We start from the raw sequence: 23,507 nt of genomic DNA on the forward strand, positions 1-23,507 counted from the left end.
CAGGCAGTAGTAGAAGTCTCACTGCAGGTTTTTTCTCAATGAAGAACTCTGCTTGTAGACACCCTTCCAGCTTCCTGTTCTGATTGCACATGGAAAAGTAGGTCATTGTAGCTACCTCACTAACCAATTTAGTTACAGTAATGAAATTTTGTTTAATGTTTTGTATGTGTCTCACTGTCCTTCAGGTAAATCTTTTCCTATGACTGGGCTGTTTCCTTTCTGCTTCTTTAATCTCCAGGATATCCTCCTCTGTAGAGAAGATTGTCACCCCCACACACCCCCACACTCCTGCCAGCAGGAGAAAGAGCAGCCACCTTCAGACATCAGCCAGCACAGCCCAAGGGTGCAAGGAGGGACTGATGGGCATGCTGTCTTGCCTCCTCTGCCGTACTCTGCCAGGTCCTTGGTGTGGCTGCACTGATGTCAGTGCAGCACTGCAGTTTTGTGCAAGTTAATGCCATTTGCCTTAGTAAAATGCTATTATGTAAGAGGTAATGATACATCATCTGAAAAGCTTTTGACCCAGAGCAGGTCACCCATGCCTAGCAGACGTATCATGCTGTTTTCACATAGCAGATGTTTACAGACATACATAATAGGAGAGGAAATACTGGAGGAACAGGGTTGTGCTCTGAACAATCCTGTGCAAAATGTTCTGTGATCAGGAAGGACTAGATCAGGTGTTTATACAACGTCTTCCTATTTTCAAACCTTGGGAAACCAGTTAAGGTTTCTTGTCGGCTTTCTTTGCCATACAAAGTGAGAGCTCTGCACCTGTCTGTGGGATGGATTCTGTTTTCTAAGAACACCTCTGGAAGGACCAGAGAAGGAGGAAAGAAGTACCTTTCTCCCTGATTTGCAGAGGAAAAGGCAGGTAGGAAAAGTTTCAGCACATTCTCCTGTTGTAGTAGCCCAGTTCAAAAGATCCCCTTCACCTCTGGGAAGAGAAGGGAGTAAATGCATGTCTCATGGGCAGGAGCTGATGGGAGGGAGGGAGAAGCTGTGAAACCTTGCTCCCTGTACTGAGGAAAGGAGTGATGGGGAGCAGACAGAGAGGGGAAGTGGGCTGTGGAGTTACATGCCTCCAACTGAGTTGTGGTCTCTGTTCCGAGTTACTGCGTTCTGCCTAGGAGATCTCAACAGGAGCAAAGACGCGTGTCTTGAGCTGCTTTGGCACAACAGGATCAGCCCATTGGCAACAGGCAGCTTTCCCTTGCACTGTGCCACCAATGTCATTTACGCTTGACTTCTGGGCCAATGCACTAACTTACGCAAAGCTGGTGGGGTTGGGGCAATTCTAAACCTCCTTAATCCTCCTCCAGTAAATATCTGCTCAGGCAGTCTGCTGGGAATTAGTGCTAGACAAGGTCCCATGCTGTGCTTGTCTGCCACAGGATGCCCCATGTCCTGCTCCCTGCTGGCTGTTGAGAAATAAGGGCGGGCTCAACTTCCAGCTGCTTCTCTTCCAAGGCTCTCCCTACATGCTTGCAGCTGGCCTGTTCACTGTTTTCCTGGCATGCCTCTCACATAATCTTTGTGCTTCTGAAGCTTTGAGTTCGAGCTTATTATGGCCTTTGCAGGATGAGCAGGATTGTTGGCCCATGCTCTTTTCCCCCATTATGTGAGGAAGAGCATTTGGTTTGGCCACACATTTTGACTTGCTGTCACACACATTGCAAAGTCTTGTCACTTAGGTTCCTTTCTGTAACAGTTGCCAATCTGAACAGTTATGGCTGATATTACAGTGTGTCCCTAGAAGAGGAAATGTTGACTCACTGGGTTTGTTATTCTTTCTTCTTTTCATTGGTACCCAAACTCAGCAAGTTACCAGGAAGTGTGGCAACTTACTTTGTATGATCACTCAGCAGAATCAAGATAGGAATCTTGGGTATGTGATGCTGTTGATTTAGGGTAAGAAATGGTGTTTGGCACCACAAGAGGCCAGCCGGTCTGTGCTGTGCTGGCCTTCTCTCCCTGAAGCAGCACAGCTGTGGTGGGGTTTTTACAGGCCAGGGCCCTTCCCCAGGCCACATGTGGCCCACTCCACAATTGTGTCATAACCTAACAACTGCCATCAAAATACAGAAACGGAAACTAACAGGTAGCAAAACACAAGTACTAAGAGAAGCAGACAGTAAGCCCAGTTTCAGCCTTTTTCTTAATACTTAGCATGTTTCTGTCTCTGTGGCTTTTGTCAAAGTTTGCTTTGTTTAAAAAATAAAAGAATACGGGATCACATGACCATTTACAAACAACACCTCAATACGTAGGATAGAAGGATGGTCCATTTGATTCATTCAGACACCTACTTCAGCCATGACAATTTAGGTACTTTGTGAGTAAAAGAAAGGAGAAAGGAGATAGAATAATTTTACCTAATCACATTTGTATTTCAAAAGTTTGTAAGATTTTAGTTGCAACTTAATTTCATTGTAGTTTAGTTTGAATGGCAATAAAAGCACAGAAGTGTAACAGCAAGTTTTCTAAAGATTCGGTGCTTTGGGTGTTGTGCTTGCTTGAAAATTTGGCTGTAGCTTTGCAGGTGGAACTCTGAACAGCCTTTGAATAGGATGCTTAGTAAGTTCCCTCTGCAGTTTCTGTGTGGTTTTTTTTGAATGATTGTTTCCAGGTGGGTGCTTGAAAGTTTGGGTCCTCAGACATGGCTGTTCTAGTGAAGTGTTTGAGTCTTTTAATTAATTTTCATTCATTAATTTTAATTAAGGAAAGATCTTCTATGAGTGCTAGGTATAGCTCTTTTGTCATTTTGCTGGGTGAAGGAGGTGGTGCAAGGGGTATTTATCCACCGAGGGATACTGTAACAGAGCTTAAAATAGAGTGGTGTCCTCTTACATGTGTTGGGAACAGTGGGTTCTGAGATGAAAGATGTTTCTCATGCTAAAACCAGTCTCCAGTACTAAATCTTTTGGTAGCTCTTATGAGTTAAAATTATGCTCCAATGCCAGACAATCAAACAAGCAGAATTTTTTGACTCCTTGGCCAGTGCCTAGTCTGTGTCTTGAAAGTCTCCCTGAAATGAAAAAGTCACTGTATCTTTTTACTCTGCAGCTCATAGGGAAAATTTCGCAGAGGGTTTTGGGAGGGCAAGTCCTGTGTCATCAGCACCTCCCTCAGGGTCACAAGATGAGTTGCATGAAATGCCAGCCCGAGCTGGGCTGTAAGACTCACTGTGTTGTAACTAGTAATAGAAAATTGCTCTCTGAGGTTTGCTCAGTGGTTTTGAAAGATATAACTGAAGAAATAACTGAAATGGAAAGTGACATCTAGAAGGAAATACAAAGGAGGTTGCTGGAAAAGAGTTTGCCTTATGGAATTCTTTACTCAACAGGATCTAGAGTGCTAAAGCACCTCTCATCTGCTCATTTGAGATGATAAAGACTCTAATTTTATGTTTGACTTTTACAGAATTACAAGTGTCAAAGAGAAGAATAATCATCAGCCCAATGGTCATCAAGGATTCAAATTCTACTGGTTTTATCTAGATGGATGAAAAGGTTAACAGCCCAGAAGGGGAGCTCCTTGGGTTTTCAAGATGGCAGCGACTAGTGGCGAGAGCCAGCTGCAGCGGATTGTCAGAGACTTGGAAGGTACAGTGCCATGCTGACACATTCCTTCTGTAGGCTGGACTGCATCCTTCATGTTTGACACCACAAAGAGTAGCAGTTGTGTTCTCAGTTGTGTAAGATTTTTGTGCAGCAGATGTAGCAACGTGGTTCAAGGTGTGTGGTGTGCTCAGTAAGGGATGTGACTGATTTTTTTGGTGAGAGGTGTGCTGCACTGACTGCAAGATCCTGAATTCTGAAATCATGCAAATAGAAACATGCAAGATGAGAAATAAGTTTTACAATTTGAAAAAGTGTCTGTAGGGTGCACAGTGTGAGCTAGGACTTTGTGGCTATGAATAGAGCTATGCTGTTAAAACTTCATGTGAGATAAGGAGAGGACCTGATTTTTAGATCCTCCTTCAGTGGGAAGGTAGTGTGGAGTTACTGCTAATGTATGAAGGAAAAAGAAGGTCAAACCAAACTGGGAATGAGGAGGAGTGCTGGGAAATTGGATCTGCTGTTCTTGCTGCAGTGGAACATGCTTTCTGTGCACCTGACTTGTCCTACACTAGCTGTAGCCAGCCTAGTTTGTCACAGCCCTGTTGCAGGCAAAATTGGGAGCAGATTTGTAACTGTTTTCCTGCTGTATGTCTGTCTTAGTCAGTTGCTTATACCAAGATCCAGGTATTTTTCCTTTTAGTTTTTATTAAATATAGGTCTGATAATGCCCAAAGCTGAGAATCTCAGTCTTCCTGGAACATAAAAAGTAGACCTACATGCCTGCTAACAAGAAGATACTTTTAATTTGCAAAGGGAATCAAGTGAGACTGGGAGCTAAGGCTCACTCAGGCACTTGAAAAAAGTACAGAACCAAGTGGAAAGGAAGCTCAAAATGAGTAATTTCTGATGCTGAGGAGTACAAACTTTTGGGGCCAGAGTGTTCAGGAAAACAGCAGAGTTTGCTTTGTCCTGAGTTTTCCTCACCCTCTAAAGGTGCAGGTTTAAGGGAAAAGGAGTTGCTGTATGCTTATTTTTATGTTAATTATTTTTCCCATTTGTGTTTTGTAACCAGCACAAGCTGAACCTTCCTGAATAAAGCATGGAGAAGATAAATGTGCTGACTGAACGACTGTTCTCGTGTTACTGATCCCCTTTAGCAGATTACGTGCTTTGTCCTTTCTAATCAGAATTCTGTTTGTCCTGTGGCAATACCTTAATATGCACATGAGGCAGCAAAAAGTTATTTCTCTTTCCTCTGCTGAATTACCAGTTAGCAATTGTCTGTTAGCAATTTTTGCTAAGTATCAGAAGAAAGTTTTGCTCTTTTTAAGAAGTAGTCATCTATAATACACAATTTTGGCTCTCTTTTTTGAGTAGGTGGTGTTAAAGTGCAAGCATATCAATAAGCTTTTGCACTGTTGTTAAGAGAGTTGAACTAAAATAAGGTGAATACACATGCATAATGTCCAGGCAGAAAAACCATTTATTTAGTTGTTTATGGCTTCAGTGCTATATACCTCTAGCATTAGTTAACCATTTTGGTGTCTTGTTTTAAAGATGCTGTGACTGAATTAAGTAAAGAATTTAAAGAAGGAGGAGAACCAATCACAGATGACAGTGGCAACTTGCAAAAATTCTCCTACAAGCTTGAGTACCTTCTACAGGTAAAAGGTTATATGTTTCATTTGTAATCCACCATCAAAGCTAGGCCATTTTTTTTTCTTGCTGCCTTTTCACTATGTGGGGTTTAACTCAAATTATCATAGCTATCCAGTTGAGTCTTTTTTTTTTTTTTTTTAGTGAGTGGACTGAAAAGTGTGGTTCTTATTGTACTTATTCAAGTGAAAGTAAATAATTGTAATGAAAAGACTACGCTGGCAGTTTCATTGAAGAATCTTAAGGCTTTTATCACAGAATGGTTAGGGTTGGAAGAGACCTTAAAGATCATCTATTGATCTGAAAGATTTGAGCTTGATTTTAAACATATATTCTGCTCAGTTATTTTGGAAAAACTAGCAGTACAATCTTGACAAGATTGTTTTTTGCAAAATAAATACTACTATTTTAATGTAAAATAAATACTGCTAAGATGTTCATGGTGTAAACATGGGGTTGTGATTAATTTACAGATTTTTTAGCAATTTCTCTTTGGAAGGTCATTTTTGATGTATGGAACGCTCAACATAAAAGGCTGATTCTTAATCTGGAATGCTGCTTTTTGGTCATCCTCTAAGTTTAATTAAAAGGGGACACTGCTGGGGAAAATGAAATTCAGTTTGCATAGCCTTTTGTCTACACATACTGTAATCATGTCACTGATTGCACCAAAGACATGTTAATCCAGCCTTAATCTAGGCAAGAGAACTTTAACGGGGTTGCAGACAATGCAGCAGAAGCCAAAGAACCCTTTTGGATTTGAGTGGTCCAGGCTGCAGTCCATACTCTCACTGCATTGCTAAACGTGATGTAGCTAGAGCAGGTTTTTCTGGTACGTATGTGTGCTGTGGCCACACTTGATTGCAGGTCTCTCAGCAACTGGTTCCTTGCTCTTGAACAGCTGCTGAGTCTGCTGCCAGTCTTTGTTTCAGCAGTTTTGAATAGCTATCTGTATTTTAACTAGATCCAGACATTATTATCTGTTACTGTCTGTAAAGCAGCTTTTGTAACTGCTGGACTTCATCTGTGCAGTACAATGTCTCTTTCCATTGTGAATACATTGACTAGAACTAAGAGGAGTCATGAATGCACATGTTGCTGGGAGAGGAACAGAATTCCAGCTATATATAAGTATATTTATGTTTAAGTTTTGCTCATTGTTTTTGTTTTCCTTGTTTAAGTTTGACCTGAAAGAAAAAAACACGTTGCTAGGGAACAGAAAAGACTACTGGGATTATTTCTGTGACTGTCTTGCAAAAGTCAAAGGAGCTAATGATGGAATCCGCTTTGTCAAGTCTATTACAGAAGTAAGTGTATCAGTTAAGCTTCATAATATGTGGCTTATGTTTTGGTATGTCTTTTCAGAGAGTTGGGGATTATTTCTTTTTAATTCTCATGTACAATATAAGCATTCAGGGTTACTCGTTTTACTAGGGCACTGAATTATATAGGGCTAGATAGCCTGACTCTTATTTTGAGGACTACTTGCACAAGTGAGTGGTCCTTTTGTTTCTGGCTGCGCCCTGCCTTTTCATAAACTTACTGCCATTTTCCCTAAAAAGGAATGAAACATAAGTTAAGGGTAGAGCCTGCCATCTTTAGCACAGCTTAAGAGAGGACTTAGAATCATAGAATCGTAGAATGGTAGGGGTTGGAAGGGACCTCTGGAGATGATCAAATCCGAAAGATTTACTATGTTTGAGATTTCTTAAGACTTTTTCAACTGATCAGTAGAGTTGAGAAGCAGTAGACTGAGAGCAGCATTTCATCTTCTGTCTCGTCTTAATTCCTTCATGTCAAATAGCATGATGTAGTGGCTTGGGATGGTTGTCATTATTCCCTCTGGTAAGCTGTCATGATCAGGACGAAAAGCTTTCTATTTATTAGTTAGAGTAATAAAAGTTTAATCTTGTAACAGCCATGTTATGTCTTCAGCTTCATAATGAGTGGGTGAAGTAATTGCTGTGAGAAGCTTTCTGTTCTGACCCTTTCTGAGTCTTTAGAATCTTTTGAAGAAGGCCTTCCCTTGTGGGTAAAGGAAGCAGTGGTGTGGTGGTGCCAGCCAGCATTGTACCAATGCTCATTTGTGTTGTCTGTGAGCAGTGCTAACTTGAATTATCAAGTTACTATTTACAGCAGATTTCCCTATTCTCTTAGCAATTTCTCCACAGCAGCTTTAGATAACATTGTCTTGAGCCATCTGAAAGAGTGCCATGATACTCTGGCAGAGGCAGTCTCTAGTGTACCCTACCAACCAAAATAGATACCCTGGAAATTGCTCAGCTCTTAATCATAGAGCTTTGTCCTTGGTGACACTGGGTGAGCAGTGAGTTCTGGGCACTTCCCTTTCAAAAGCTGATTACAGAGAATACACATCTTTCCAAGTCTGTACAGCCACAGGTTGCACAGTGCTGGAGCCATATGTTGCACCTTAGCCAGTGTTTGCAAGCAGCATGGAAACACAGCCAATACCAGACACTGCCTGCCTCCCTGAATTCTGTCAGGGCTCTAGCAGGAGGTGCTGTGGTTTTGCTTCCTAGTCAGATAGTCTTTGGCTGCTTGTAGCTGCATATATGTAAATCTATTCCTCTTCTTCTCATGTACACCTGTTACAGTATTTCCAGGCTTAAAAAAAGGCACTGTGGTTTAAATTGATAAGCCAGTGGGAGTTAAGGATTGAGTTAGTTCAGTGGCTTCCAGTGTTGTCAGGTTTTTTACTATTCTTAGGATATTCACTAAATGTGGCTAGTTAGGAAAAATGCTTGTGAGCTTCTGTGCACAGAGCAGGGGTGGCATCTCCCTGAAGAAGTATTTAGGTATCTACAGGGTGAATGAGTACAAAAAGCAGTTGGCAAATTGAATTTGCTGTTTCTGGAGTACTTAGATTTTGAGGACCATGTTATTTCACACTTTGTGTCCTACAGAAGTTAAAAAGCAGTGTTGCTTCCTTTGCTCCAAATTTCATAATTCCGTTTATAAGGAACAGTTTTGTATAGAGTGGATTGCTGAGGTAAATGAGGAACTTGGGTCTTAGTTGAGCACAGAAGCCTGGCAACAGCAAAATCAAGGAAACTGAGAGTTAAGGCATCGCTCTCACTTCACCACAGTCGCATACTGACCAGGAGAGAAAGCTTTTGAGCCTTCTTTCACACTAACTTTTCAAGCAAAATTTACAGTAACCTACTAACTTGTGCCTTGGTCCCTCTAGTATTTTCCTTGGCCTCCAGCTTAAAATCATTAATATAATTGGTTTGTTAGTTGGATGAGCAGTTTGGTTAGGAGTGTCGCTGACTGGCAAGAAATTATTTTCATCACTTTCATTTTCCATTCTTAAATTGATTACTGATTTAGTGGAAAAGAGAAATGAAACACTACTGTTTAGTGTTTCATTATTTTGCAGGAAAACCAGTAGCTCAGATGTAAAAGACAAAACAAAGCATCAATTACCCAAGTCAGTAGCTGTAACAAGTATTTGGTGCTGAGTTTTGTGATCTTCTTCTATGTTGATTTAACAGCTGTCTTCATAAAAAGATCCATTATTTCAGTCATGCAGCTGCTCTTGGTCTGAAGTAAGAATTAGATTTTGATCAACTTAACAACTAATTATTAAGAAAGACTTTAACATCATCTGGGGTTACTGTGTCCATGGGAATGTATATTTTTGTATGTGTACATGTTTATTCTATGACTAGATCTGCCCTAAATGTATTCTGCGACTATATCTTCCAGCTGTGGCCAGATATGTCTTAAGTAACCTAAGTAATCACTTCTGGCTTTGCTGGGCACATTGAGATTTTGCTCTATGTTGGGAATTATCCTTAGCATAGTCTGTGCTCATGTACTCAGTATGTTAGATCATTCATTGGTCCTGTGATGCCTCTTACATTATTATAAAGTGGACAAGAGCCAGCTGTAGATGCAAACTGGTCACTCAAAAAAGATTCGTCCAGTGACAGTGTTGGGAAAAGGTGTTTCGCAGTGGCAGTTCTTAACTGCTTCCTTTGCAACTAATGGCTTATTGTGGGTGGTCTTTGTGTCAGTGTGTAGACTGTTCTGGACATGTCTCTACATGATTACAAATGATATTTAGACTTTTCTTGTGGCTTCTCCTTTCCAGCTACGAACATCTCTTGGAAAAGGAAGAGCATTTCTTCGTTACTCCCTGGTTCACCAAAGGCTAGCAGACACCTTGCAGCAATGTTTTATGAACACCAAGGTGACCAGGTGAATAGCAAAGTACTTTGTTAACTAATGAATGTTTGTTCACTGTGATCAAGCAGTATCACCTAGTAGCTATTGAAAGAAATTTAAACCTTTCCAAACAGTTGGCTTAGAGAGCTGGTAATAGGATAGGAAGGATGATAGACCTTTTGGCCTGAATCATTTGTTCATACCTATCTTAGGCTGGTAAAGGTTGAAAGTTGTTACAGCTCAATGGCTGGTGCTGATTTTTCTATATGTCCATTTCAAAAGTGACATTTTTATAAGGATTGAAGTTCCTGGGGTTGATCTTCTGTGCTGTACATCACAAGGGAGGATTAATTTGAATGTGTTACACAAAACCCCAGAAAGCATTTGCTTATATCCCTGGATTGTTACCCAGAGGAACAGCTTGCCCTGGCCAAGTAGCTGATTTGAGGCCCTGGCAGGGCTTTTAGAAAAAGCCAAATATTTGCACAGTGTGTTTAACTTGGGTTCCTGCTTTTTGTCCCTCATTTTTTATGTATTAAGTGTGTGCTTTAGGTATTTACTGTGTCATTATCCACTGTATAGCAAGTATTTTGTCTTGCCAGTGTTTTGCCCAAGTGCTAGAGCAAAAAATATTTTGTGCAGGGCCTCCTTTAATGATATTTCTGTGGAACTCATTGAGGCTGTTTGGTTTCATTCACATCAAAGGGATGAGACACTGGTTTACTGGTTGGTGGGTCTGGTTGTTTTCAGATGGCATTTAGAATAGCGTATCAACATTTTTCTGGGGGGAAGTGAATAATGATACTGTGGGGGTGGTTTCAAGTGAAACTACTGCTTCTTTTAAAGTTATGAGTGAGTATTACTGATTCTTGTTTGTTTGTTTGTTTTTAAGTGACTGGTACTATGCAAGAAGTCCATTTCTGAATTCCAAAATGAGTTCTGACATTGTGGGTCACCTCTATGAGCTCACTGATGTTCAGTTTGACTTGGCATCAAGAGGCTATGATTTAGATGCTGCTTGGCCAGTATTTGCCAGGTAAACATACACGTTGTCCATATAATTAGTCTATGACCAACCTGGCCTTTTTTTCCTTCAGTTGTAAACCAGAGATTAGAGTTGATGCTCTGTAATGGAGTGCTTACACTAACTGCAGTTTAGGCCCAAATCCCAAGCTAATCTCACCTTCACAGACACATGAAGAAATGTTCTTAGCTCCTGTTTTAAGAGCTGAGATGTGTAGTGACTGAACAGCCAAGCAATGTTTACTTGCAGCAATGGTAGAGAGGACAATATGTGGTCACCATGGCCTGATCCCACCTCAAAGCAGGGAATAAGAAAAACTAGTAGGTCTGTTCCAGATCCATTTGTATCAGTGGGAGTTTACTAGGGCCGCATCCTGCCAGCGTCTGGTTGAGCCACCAGCTGCCACCACGCAGCAATACAACCTCTTAGAGCAAAGCTACATTGGTTCTTGTGGATAAGGGAAGTCACAGCTACCAACCCCATAATGTTTTACAGGTACTTTTGATATCCCTATTTTGTTTTTCCATCAGCTGCAGTGATTGTTGGCCCAGACACCAGGTGCATATGTCTTTTTGTATATGGTAGTTATAACTAGATAAATCTTACATGTTAGAGTAGAAAAACATGTATGTGCTTAGACTTCTCTTGTATATTGTTTCTCTGTGTGACCAACAGGAGGACACTGTCATCACTTGGATCCTCAGCATATTTATGGAAGCCCCCAAGTCGCAGTTCCAGCATGAGCAGTTTAGTGAGCAATTATTTGCAGGTAAGCAAATTACAAATACATGTTTATGTGGCATGGTAGATCTGTAATTAATGGCACAGTTGCAGAGAGCTTGGCAGTTCTGTGGCCATTATGACTCTTATAATGGTAAACTACAAGAAGAGTTCTTAATTAAAAGTAAAGGGACGTTTGCAGTAGCTGATTGAACTGAACATGGAAATCTTGAGGAGGAAAAAATATATCTGTTCAGAAGGCTGCCTGCAAATATGTGTATTTTCATTTCTCTTTTGTGAAAACAAGCCCCGTTTTCTTTAAGTTGGTATCTTGCAGTGCTGCAAATGCAACATACAGTGTCACTGTGTGTTAAGAACCTGAGCTTGCTCCCATTTGAGCACACCATTCAAATCTGTGTTTAATACCTCTTACACTTCATATTTTTCCCTTTCTGTTCATTTAGGCCCAAGAATTTCCCTCCAGCCCCGATGCAAATAACTCATTAAATGCTGAACACTTTGAGGGCTTTGAAGAGATGCGTGTAGAACTTGACCAAGCTGAGCTGAAGCAGAGGGAGCTTCAGGATCGCATTCACTACCTGGAAATGGAAAACCAGGAGCTCCAGGCAGCTCTTAGCCTTCAGAAAGAGCAAGTACAGGTAGAAAAGGAGAAGAGCAATAACTGTAGCGAGGAGAACTCCCGGCTGACAAAAATTATCACAGAGTTACAGAAGCAGTGTGAGGTCTCACACTCCACTCAGAGCACTGTTCATGACCTGCAGAAGTGCCTACAGTCACTGGAACTGAATGCAGCAGAGCAGCAGAAGGAATATTCAACAAAGCTGGAGCAGCTGGTGAACAGCAAGGAAGACTGTACCTCAAAACTGCAGGTATTGAATCAGGAGCTGGAGGCCTCTAGGGCTTTGGTTGCTATGAAGGATCTTTGCATCAATGAGCTCAAAGCCAAGCTGAGTTCCACAGAACAGAAAAACCTTAACCTCTGTGAAAAATTTGATGCTGCCTTGGAGGAAAAGGGACAGCAAGTCACAACCGACTGTGACTCTGCCCTGCAGATACAGGCACTGTTAGAGAAGCTTCAGGAGACAGAAAAGGAAAAGGCAGATATGCAAAGACTCAATGACAAACATGTGTCTCAGCTGAAAGCAGCAAGGGAGGAGCTGCACCTGAAAGAAGAGGCACAGATGGAACTGCAGTCCAGATACAATCGCCTCACTGCTGACTCCAAAGAAGAGAGTGAAAAGCTGCTTGGGAGCCTGGAAACCATGGCAAAGGAAATGGATGCACTTCAGAAGGCCCTGACCCTGAAAGAAAAGGAGATGACTGAGCTCCAGACCCAGGTAATGGGGTCGCTGGCTCAGGTGGGGTCATTGGAAAAAAATCTTGAGGAAGCAAGGAAAGAAAAGGAGAAACTCGAGGAGGAGTATGGTAGGAGGGAAGGAACACTGAAACAGGAAGCCCAGTCACAAGCAGAGCAACTTGAACTACAGGAAGGTCGCTTAACTAAGGTGAGTCAGATTGTGTGTAGCCTTGAGGAGCAAAACCGGAAACTCTTGTCTGAGAAAGAGCATCTCTGCCAGAAGGTCAAGGAGCTGGAGGAGCAGATGGAGCAGCAAAACTCTGAAGTGAGTGAAATGGGTGACAAGAGCAGGAAGTTGAAAGTAGAGAATGCAAATTTGCAGCAGTCCATTAAGAAGATGGAAGGAAAGCTGACAAGTTTGGAAGCTTCTAACGCTTCCCTGGAAGCTGAGGTGGCCAGGCTGAGAGCCTCTGAGAAACAGCTTCAGAGTGAGATAGATGATGCCCTGGTATCAGTTGATGAAAAAGAGAAGAAGCTCCGGAGTGAGAACAAACAGCTGGATGAAGACTTGCAAAATGCCAGGAGGCAAAGCCAAATTCTGGAGGAGAAGCTAGAGGCTTTGCGGTCAGACTATGAAGAACTAAAACAAAGAGAAGAGACCACCAAGGAGTCTTGTGCCTCACTTGAAGGACAGCTGAAGAGTGCCAAACAGCATAGTTTACTAGTGGAAAAAAGTCTAGGCACCTTGAAGGAAAGCAGTGAGTGTCTACAGTCACAGCTCAGAGAGAAGGAAGTAGAGCTGCAAGGCATGGAGAGTGTTTGTGAGCAACTAAGAGTAGAAGCTGAAAGATATAGGAAAAAAGCAGAGACTTTTGAGGTAGAGAAGCTCAGTGTTGAAAAGACATGCCTTCATCAGACAAAACTTATTGAATCCCTCACATCAGAAAAAGACTCAGTGGAAAAACAACAACTACAGCAGGCAGCTTCTCTGGAGAGGGAGGCAAAAGAGCTGGCTTCCAGACTGACTATCAGTGAAGAGCAGTTGGAAGTCAACCGAGGTGAGGTGTCCAGGCTGCAAGCAGAAGTCCTCGACCTGCGAATCAAGCTTCAGCAGACCATGGGTGAGAGAGAGCAGATGAGAGGTGAGCTGGCAGTCACAGAGACTGTCCTGAGTGAGCAGAAGGTGCTTGTCCAGCAGCTGAAAGAGCAAATCGAGTCACTCAACAGAAACCATGTGCAAGAACTGGTGCAATGTAAAGAAAGAGAAGAAGTGCTGAAAAAAAAACAGGAGACAGCAGCCCATCAAAAAGCTGAGCTGGAAAATAATTTGCTAAACCTGAAGGAGGAGCTATCCAAGGTCAAGCAGTACTTGGAAGCTGCTAGAATGGAAAATGAAGAAAACAAAGATCTCCTCCACAGGACCAACACGGATATGGCTGAACTTGGTATTCAGATTTGTGCCTTGACCTCTGAAAAGGTGAATGCAGAAGAGCAATTAGCCCAGGCCACAGAAAGGCTCAAAGAACTGGAGGAACAGGCAGCAGTGCAACAGGAGAAGCTGAACCTTGACATCTCTGATCTCAGACAGGAGAACAAGGGCCTGCAAGAGAAATTAGATGAGGCTCAAATATGTGCTGCAGCTGTCCCAAGTCTGCAATTGCAGCTGGAGTCAGTAAAGAAACAGTCACGGAGTTTCCAAGAGACCAGCCAAGAAGAACTGTCTGCAATAAAATTTCAAATGAGCACAGAGATTCTAAACTATCAGACAAAATTCAAGGTAAATTAATGTGATTATTATAGCTGAGGAACCTATGCAAGCTGTCCCCTGCTTTACCACCTGCTGCAGCAATTACTGCATGAAATCCTAAGGTTTGTGTTGGTCAGGCTCTGAGACTAGCACACAACCAGCCTAAGCCTGGAAATCTGAAAATGTCTCAACACTTATGACCTAGGCCTATTTGAGGTAAAAAAAAACTCAGAAGAGTTTTTTGGAGATGTATAGTGTGGCCATCCGAGCACAGTGGAGCAGCCATGTGATACGGAAAAGCCAGCCAGCAATGGAGAGTGTGGTGATTTCTTATGTTGGGACTGAAGGTGGCATCTTCTGTAACTTCCCTCTGGTCACAGCTGTGATTTTTTTTTTTTTTTTTAATTATTTTTGGTACAAACATTGCAAGATCTGTTCTCCACATCTGTAACACTACTCCTCCTTAAAACTGATTTTGATGAAAGCAAGCTTAGACTGAGACCAGATACTTTTGCAGTTAATTCCCTCCTGTATTTTTGCTTTCAACTGCTCAAGGGAGCGGCTGAGAAGATAAAAGTTTTGCTCTCAGAAAAACAAGACTCAGCCCTATGTATGTGAAACAGCACACCTACAGGCTGGAAATTCTCATGTTTGTTTTGCCATTCTGAGATAATGTTTAAGACTGGCAGTTATCAGAGGCTTATGCCAATGGTGGTATCCAGCAATGTTGCTTTATGTTTCGTTTCCACAGAGGTTTCTTAAACCTCAGTATTATTTGGGCTAACTCACTCTTTTGAGCCAAAACATTTCACAAGTTGGACCCTCATTTTGTTGAGAACTGTAATAGCCCGCAACAATTAGCAGTAAAACACAGCTAGTCTGCCACCACAGAGGGTGGTCCTTGCATCCACGACTTGGGTGTCTCTTCATCTGGTTTTCTTGAGCCTGACAGTGGTGCTGCATTTATCCCATACATGGCAGTCAGAGCACTTGGTGGATGAAGGTGTGATTGCTAGAGGAATGCTAACTCCTGGCTCAATCTCTCTGCTAGGCTGTCAGTGAAGAGTGTGTGAAAGTAAGAGAGCAACTTGAGGAGCAGAAGCGACAACAGTGTGCTGCTGAGGAAGAGATTACAGAGTTACAGGTAGGTGCTTGGTCTGATTAGAAGACAGAGGTGTTTGTGTCATCAGGCATTAGCGCTGTAATTGAGAAGGCAGGAAGCGTTTCTGATGACTGGCTGCGAGTCTGGGAATGCCCTTGAATAAATACAGGTGCTGCAAACAAAATACTGGGCAGCTGAAAGTTAGCCACTGAAGCAGAGATTATGAAAAGCACAGTGGCATTTAGGATTTGTCCTGCTTGGAAAGCAAGTCAGGTTTTGTGTAAGACCAGGTTATGGGTATGCTTCTTAAAGGGGGGTGCAGGTTTAAATGGTGTCTGTCTTAGACCCTGCTTGCCCAGTGCATACAGTCACATGTGGATCCAATTGTTTGCATACTGCAAGTGGCACTGGACCAATGAATTAATCTTGCTAAGAAATAACCCAGCCAGAAAAAAACAGGTCTTTTAAAATGCATTTATCAAACAGTTGAGTTAGGAGGGTTGCACTGAGGTGTAAGGAACCCAGAAAGAAGAAAGTTAAAGTTATTAAACCTGCCTGCTAGCTGAAATATATACACCTTTAGATGCAGTTATATATGTTCCCTGAGGATTCTCAAGTTTGGCAGATTTCTCTGGAGAGTCTAGCTGTAAAAGAAGTTTTTGTTTCCATTGTCTTTCATGTTCCATATAGCTTTAATAAGCAGCATCTTTCTAATTTTTAATTTATTTTTTAAAACACTTTTGGATGGTGAAAAAGCTTGCAGGACATACACATTTGCCATTATCTTTGAGAGATTTTCCTTGATAAGGAGGCAGAAGCTCAACTGACATGGATTAATAAGAATTACAGGCTTAATACTGTCTTACTTTAAAGTCTATGCCTTATTCAGTATGACAGAAGTAATCAATCACTAGTACACAACTAATTAGTGTTTGCTTCTACAATAATATCTTAATTGGTGGTTTGGTTTAACTGATTCTTTTAAGGCATTATTTAGGAGACTTGGTAATTGTCCAGTGATTGGTAAAGTGTGGTTTTCATGTGTAAGGAAATACAGTAACTTGTTTCACTAGGCTGCAAACACAAGTTTGTCTAGAAAGCTGGATGAAGCAAGAGAGCAGCTGTCTGAATCAGAATCTGCTCGGCTGCAGAAAGAAGAGGAGGTGACATCTCTGAGAGAACTCTTGGCAAGGTGGGAGTTTGTCTTCTTTACACAAGGGTTTAATTGTAAGTCAGGCAAGGGGCCCATAATCAAAGCATGTTGAAAATTTCCGTGGTTTTTTGGAAGCAGCATGTGCCACGGGGTTTATATAGGGCAAATAGTGCATGGGCTCTGATGAGGAATATCAGATTGACACTTCAGATGAGAAATATGTAAATTGCACAGCACACATGAATATGAGGTTTAGGTTTCATTGTGCTGTTCATTTATCTGAGGACGTAAATTCCTTGTATGTCTTTATGAAACTGAAAGACATTTTATCACCTCCTTTTACCTTATAGGTTAGTCCCAAAATTAAAGCACCAGTATTGGGTTTTTGTGGTTTTTTCATAAGGGATGGAAAATTTGTGCTTTTTGACAGTTTATATTTTCTCTCCTCACCATTAAATCATTAAGAATTATTTGAATGGGACCACATCCTGCATGTCTTTGCCTGTTTTAAGTATCTCACATGTGCTGTGCTTCCGAGGTTTGTAGTGTGGGCCTGTGTGGTGCAGATTATCTGGCCATCCAAAACAGATCTTCAGGAGCTGTGGGCTCACACAGAGTCTAGTGGGTTAACCAAAGCTTATGTGTTTTTACATTTTTGTGCTGATATCCTCTGTCTTTGTGGAAAGACAATTCTCAATCTATGCTGAAGGTTGTCAGTAGCAAATCTAACTCATCAAAATATTTGCGTTCAGTTGAATTGGTCGAACGAGCTCACACCAGCTCTGGCCTTTGTGTTGTGTTGCTGTAGCATTTTTGATCCATTGCTAGGATGCACAGTACTGAAATTACCATATTGTCAAGCCAAGATTTACGTTCTTAGAAGCTTCCTGGGGACACTGCTTTCCACTGACTCTGCAGTGAACTGGGTTGTCTTAACCTTTAGTTTTTTATTTGCATCTGTGTTTAAAGAATATAGTGAGAAGCTGGTTTGCTTCCCTTCTGTGAACATGGAGGAGTATGTGTTGAATGGCCCATTCCTGTGCAACCTGCAAATGCTGGGCAACCTGTGGCTATGGGACTTTCCCCATGTAGCTCAGTTTGCAGCTGCTGATGATTTTAGCTTCCAAGGGCATAACTTTTCTTCCCAGCATGGTAGCCATCATAAGCTTCACTATAAGCAGGGCATCCAAGAAACTGCTGATTGCTGACTGTGTTCACCAGATAATGGATCTGTGTGCACTTTCAGTGATGCGGAAAACTGGAGACATTCTGATTAGCTCTAAAAATAGGCATACTGAGAACAATTTCACTGAAACTACCTGTTTATCAGACTGGAGGACCCCTTTCTTCCATGGAGAAGACTTGAATGCACGTGACCTAAAAACAATTCTTAATTGCCTTTGTATTTGATCAGGATCCAAAAGGAAGCTGATGAAGCAAAAGAGAAGGCACTGTATTACAGTGAGAAGCTCAGCAAGGTGGCAGCAGACAAAGATAGCAGTGACCAGAAGTTATTTGCTGAACTGGATGACCTGACAAGAACAAAACAGTTCCTTGAAGAACGTTTGATAGAACTTATCAGGTTGGTAGCAAATTAAACAGCAAGCAGAAATTAAAATCCTAGCTTAGGATTTAAGGGATTGTCTGCCTAGGTGGTTCAGTCTTGTATTCCTGAATTGAAGAGACAGGTAATGGCCAAATTCATCAGCAGTCATAATTTTGCATTTCCATAGTGCAATCAAAAATATAACACCTAATATAATCCCCTCCATAATTTGCTGTCTCTTTTGCAAAAATATGTGGTTCTCTATATGGCATGTATTTCTCTCCCCCTCTTCCCAATAGCTTTGGGTTGGTTTCTTGATCTAAAATTCTGAAAGCTTCTTAGAAGTTACAGCAAGGCGATTTTTACTGTGACACTTTCACCAGCATTCAAATTGAGGTTGGTTAACATTAAACCAGCACTGATAATCTCTGTGTATTTTCCTTTTAACTATATCTCTGCAGAGATAAGGATGCTTTGTGGCAAAAATCAGATGCTCTGGAGTTCCAGCAGAAGCTTAGTGCAGAGCAAAGGTGGCAGGGGGACACAGAGGTTAATCATTGCCTGGACTGCCAGAGAGAGTTCTCATGGATGGTGCGCCGACACCACTGCAGGTCAGTTTGTGGAACTCTACTACACTCTTCAGAAGCAAAGTTCAGTATGATGGTTTACGTGGATGAAATACTTCTTAATGTTCACAGTTCCTTGGTCAAAATCATTGTAGAGACTGAAAGAACACATGAGGTCACGAGGGGGTAGGAGACATTAATGAAAGGTCTCTTGACATGTATTAAGACAAATACCTGGATGCAACTCTGCCTTGGGAGTCTGTCAGTTTCTCATTTCTGAAAACTAAGAGAATCACACCCTACATAGTCTGTTTCTTAGAAGGACTGTTTTTTTAATATATTTATAATGCACTGCTCTGTGCATGCTGAAAACAATATCCACTAAGATGGTTTTGTTGTTGTGATAGAAATTGTCCAGAACAAATCCAACGTGCTGTGCAATTGTTTGCTTACTTGTTCTAGATATGTTCAGAGATAATTACTGATTGCAGAGTAATCTTTTTTTTAAAAGTTAATACTAAATATTTCCTATACAGTTAGCCTGCTTGGAGTTACAAGTTACCAGATCTAGATTTATTCAAATGTATGTAAGTGGATACTCATTTTTGCTAAAATCCGTGGTATCTGCTCATACTTTCACATACTAATGATTTAAATGATCATGAAAAACAAAACCACTAAGACAAATAAAAGTTATCCCTGCTGGGTGCTTTTCTCCATTAAAATTTTAATATTTTCATTAAAATATGTTGACAGGTTTAATACTGAGAGTCTGCAGAGTAGAGAGGGCAGGATGAATGTACCTGTATGTGTCCAGTATTGTTCCTTCTTCCCTGTCTGAAGGGGAGAAGGGTAATTACTCAGGAGATAAATATAGGCATGTTCTAGCAGTCCTTAAAATGAAATAGTTTTGCTCTAACTGAACAAGAGATTCAGTCTGTGTAATGTTTGTAAGTATATTTCCTTTGTATTTATTTAATTTATTTAATTGGTTTGTGCCTTTATATTTAAATATATATATAATTTATTATTATTATTTCTATGCATTTTTTTCTGTTTTCCCTATTTATTAAGCAAAGTATGAATGTGAATTTCTGTCCTGTATTTGTCTAGAAAACTTGCTTCACCTCAGAACACAGCACAGACTGTGTGATGAATTCTGCCATGGATGTAGCATTTGGATTTTGTAGAGAACAAGACCATTATGACAAAGCTCCAAGCTCTGTCCCGTAGATATGTTCCACCTGTATGTGGTACCATTCTAACACCTTTGGTTTTGAATCATTTCTAGAATGTGTGGTCGCATTTTCTGCTACTACTGCTGCAACAACTACATGGTGACAAAGCCAGGTGGAAAAAAGGAGCGTTGCTGCAGAGCTTGCTTTAGTAAGCCTAGAGTCATTGTGGACAGTACAGATGACTCTGGATCCAGTGCCAACCAGGAAGGATCACCAGCTTCATTGGAATCACCTGTGTCACCATCTGAGAGGGATTTGGGTTAGTGTATTGTTTGCATGCTGTGGAGGAATAAGTAGGATTGTTAGACATTCTCCAAGAAACCACATGGTCACTTCCTGCTCCAAGTACCTGCATGTTCATGGAGTGTATTCAGGGTGGGACTCTGTACCATCTTTGAATTCAGTCCATATTGACAGAAATTTGCATGTATATTAAATGAATGTTGGTCAGCCTGAGGTTTTCAGTTGTTTGTAGTGGTTACCTAGTGCTTCTGTAATAGTTGAGAAAGGGCCCAGTCTTCCCCTTACAGGTTTGGCTTTTTTACTTTCCAGACAACCAGCTAATATTTTTTATGTTTCTTTTCATGTCATTTTATGGCACACTTGCAAATGAAGCCTCTAAACCACCAGATGATGCAGCATTTGATATAATCACTGATGAGGAGCTGTGCCAAGTACAGGAGTCAGACTCTCTCCACGATGAAAGTCAAATGGAGAGAGATTCTCTGGATCAAAGTGTGACAGATCTGTGAGTAAACACTGCTTGCTTCATGGAGAGGGGACTCTTTTGGGTTTTGTTTGGAGTGGTGGGGTTTTTTTTCCATTTGGTGGGGGTAGCCAGCCTCTACATAAAAAGAAGACACTTGTGTTCCCAGCCACATGGTCAGTAGACCAACACAAAATAATTTTGGCCTATTCGCACAGTCAGCATCAAATCTAGTAAATCCAAACAGTTCCATCCTCTCCCACCATCTCCTTCACCACAGCATAGAGTAGTCGTCCTGGTTCTGTGCTGTCATCAAGCCAGCTGTCACCCTTAAAATCAGCTTGCAGGCCACACTGGAGCACGCTGGTCATTCATGCCTAACTTATAATAGGAGCTAAGTGATACTCTGTCAAACTTACCATTACTTAATAGCAAGAGAGCAAGGAGCTGGGGAAAAGATAAGGAAAGATGTGCTCTTTTTATGACAGGTTACATTGAACTGAGCGTGAAACAACTGGTCTATGTCTGTAGGATTCCTTGCTACTTTAAAGATAACAGCTTACAGAATAGAAGAAGAATAGAAGTGGTACAGCTAAATCTGGCATAAGATTGTTCTTTTTTTTCTTAAGAAAATGAGAGTGAATGACATCTCAGTGATTTTTTGACATCTGTTTCTATTTGTACATCAATTAGCATTGAGGAATATCTAAGGCCATCTGATTATCTGAATACTCAGTTTGCAGGCTAAGTTGTGGTATTATAGTTTCATGTACATCCATGTTTATGCAAAATACAGGCTTACTGTTTTTCAAATATTTTCACATATTTTCAAAAAATTATTTTCTGTAAAATCTACTATATTGCAAAATGCTTATATATTGGAGAAGAAAAAAGAGCAATTTCACCTAAATTCTGGACTTGTTTTGCTTCTGAGCAGCAAATTAAGCATGATAAATTGAAATGCTAAACTGAAAATAGCCACAGAGTAACCAGCTTGCGGCTGAGAAAGCAGACCTAGTCTCTTTTGACCTCAGCAGACCCGTTTCCGGCATAAACCACGGTGACTTGCAGTTTGGGTAGAAGGCAGACTGTCCAGACTTGTTTATTTGGAAGAAAAATTTTCAAAATTCGACATTTTTATTTCTTGCTAAGTAAGTTCTATGTATTTAGCCCATTTTGTAGACTGTTGACACAGAGAGTTTATTCATATTTATTGTGCATTGGGCAGGCTTGAATGGACTGAGCTTCACAATATTCTTGTGAAGTTAGTGCTGTCTTTGGTTTGCAAAGGGACAGTTTGCAGTGGGAGATTTTTGTTTTGTTTATTTTAGGAAGAAAAAAAGGTGTAATGTAGTACTAGTTCATGCTCTCTATTACAGGTGAGTTAACCTTTGAGAAATGCAACCAGGAGAAAAGAAATAAGTGGGTGTCACCATTTTTTTCAGTTTGGAACTGGGCTAGGTTAGCATTGTCCCACAAAGTATTCAGGCTGGAAGGAAAGATTGACACCAATTATGGAATACTATTCTTCAAGGCACCCATGCAACATCCTGCTTGTACCATGTAAACTTTTAAAGACTGTTCATCTCCTCTTGTTCACAGATCATAGGCAGGAAATACAGGAAATAATGTTTTATCCTCTGTTGCTCATGGTTCATTAGTGTTATGAGCTGAGGGAGAGTCCTACTGCAGTCATCCTTGGAGCTTGAGACACTCTGCAGAGAAAGCAGGCCACACCTGCCCTTCCCTATGGCACTTGTAGTGCTGGAAAGGAAGGTCTCACTAGCCTGAACGCTGGAGGAGAATGCAGGAGAGTGACCTTACACTGTGGATGACTTGAGCACCTCAGGTTGATGGTGTGGTTTTGTGTTATGGGAGAAATGCAGAAGCTGATGTGTGAGTCAGATGATGGCACGGCACCTGCGGTACGTGCTGAGTAAAAAAAGCAGAGTGCAGTGTTGACTGTGACAGCACAGAAGTTTTCTCACGTGTTTCTGTGGGAGGGATATATGTGCACCCAAAGCCTAAGTGTAGCTTAGCACAGGACCAGATAATGCAGCATTTGATACTATGGGTGTTTGAGGGTAAAAATGCCAGAACTACTATACCATACCTGAACTAAGGTTCTGCTAACCCTCTAGCCTGTCTTCAACAGCAGCCCATAGTCTGTGTACTGATAATATGCCAGTGTGTGCAGGGACTTTGTAAGCTGTGGGTTTCACTGCTGCACATTTCTTGGCCATACTGGACTGGTGGACTACCTTGTCTTCATTTAGACTTTTGATCTTTTGTTTTTTAAAGTGTCCAGTTAAATGTGGCCTAGCAGTCTTGAAGTTTAAGTAAAAATCCCCTGGCATCCTAGTAACATTCCCTTTGCATGAAACTGAATATATGTGTTAGAATTTGCTTTGATATTGTGCCTGAGGTAGGCAGAAAGGATCCAAGATTGTGCTTGCTGAATACAGGTATGAGGAATGCTTACAAATAAGTAAGTTTTCAGGCTGAACTTCTTTATTGGGATTCTGCTGAAAATAGTCCAAGCTATTCTGTTGTTTTTTTGGTTTTTTTGGTTTTTTTTCAGAGATTTGAACTAATTGGTGCAGTTCTAAAAGGGAAGAGAAAGGAGGCTGGCAGGCCCAAACAGACAGAACATGCTGTGTTGACAGGGTTTCTTATTGCCTCACTCTATCTGAGTGTCTGGGTGAGGTTTTTGCATTGGCCTTACCTCAAAAATGGGTGTGAGTCCTTGCTGGACTGGAAATGAGAGCTGGTGCTTAAAGCAGTGAATTGTCTTAAAGGACATTTTCTTTTCTTCTTGTCCCTTTTGGTGTTTACTGTTATCTTATTTTTCATGGGTTCTCTTTACTTAACCATGTCCCTGCAGTTCTTTCCTTGAAGCTACATGAAATTATTACAACAGCATTACTTAATGACAGCAGATTTTCAGAGAATGCTCTTATTGGTACAAGTCAGTTCA

General features: G+C 41.2%; 1 protein-coding gene across 9 annotated transcripts in view; it reads left to right on the plus strand.

Annotated features, from left to right (window-relative positions):
- FYCO1 (FYVE and coiled-coil domain autophagy adaptor 1) overlaps positions 1-23,507 on the plus strand; it is a 43,352-nt gene that overhangs the window by 5,966 nt on the left and 13,879 nt on the right. For 3 of the 9 annotated variants that reach the window (XM_051612756.1, XM_051612755.1, XM_051612757.1), the window contains exons 2-14: positions 3,424-3,605; positions 5,121-5,227; positions 6,401-6,526; positions 9,337-9,443; positions 10,303-10,446; positions 11,110-11,203; positions 11,619-14,249; positions 15,271-15,363; positions 16,395-16,513; positions 17,889-18,056; positions 18,482-18,631; positions 19,878-20,083; positions 20,440-20,572. In XM_051612756.1, the coding sequence (XP_051468716.1) occupies positions 3,551-3,605; positions 5,121-5,227; positions 6,401-6,526; positions 9,337-9,443; positions 10,303-10,446; positions 11,110-11,203; positions 11,619-14,249; positions 15,271-15,363; positions 16,395-16,513; positions 17,889-18,056; positions 18,482-18,631; positions 19,878-20,083; positions 20,440-20,572 (4,133 nt within the window). In that variant the 5' untranslated portion in view covers positions 3,424-3,550. Of the gene's footprint in view, positions 1-3,145; positions 3,606-5,120; positions 5,228-6,400; positions 6,527-9,336; positions 9,444-10,302; positions 10,447-11,109; positions 11,204-11,618; positions 14,250-15,270; positions 15,364-16,394; positions 16,514-17,888; positions 18,057-18,481; positions 18,632-19,877; positions 20,084-20,439; positions 20,573-23,507 lie in introns of those variants that run through there. The other 6 variants (XM_051612754.1, XM_051612759.1, XM_051612758.1 and 3 more) reach the window with 5 other exon arrangements.

The sequence above is a fragment of the Apus apus genome, chromosome 2, assembly GCF_020740795.1.
Source record: "Apus apus isolate bApuApu2 chromosome 2, bApuApu2.pri.cur, whole genome shotgun sequence".
Lineage (NCBI taxonomy): Eukaryota > Metazoa > Chordata > Aves > Apodiformes > Apodidae > Apus > Apus apus.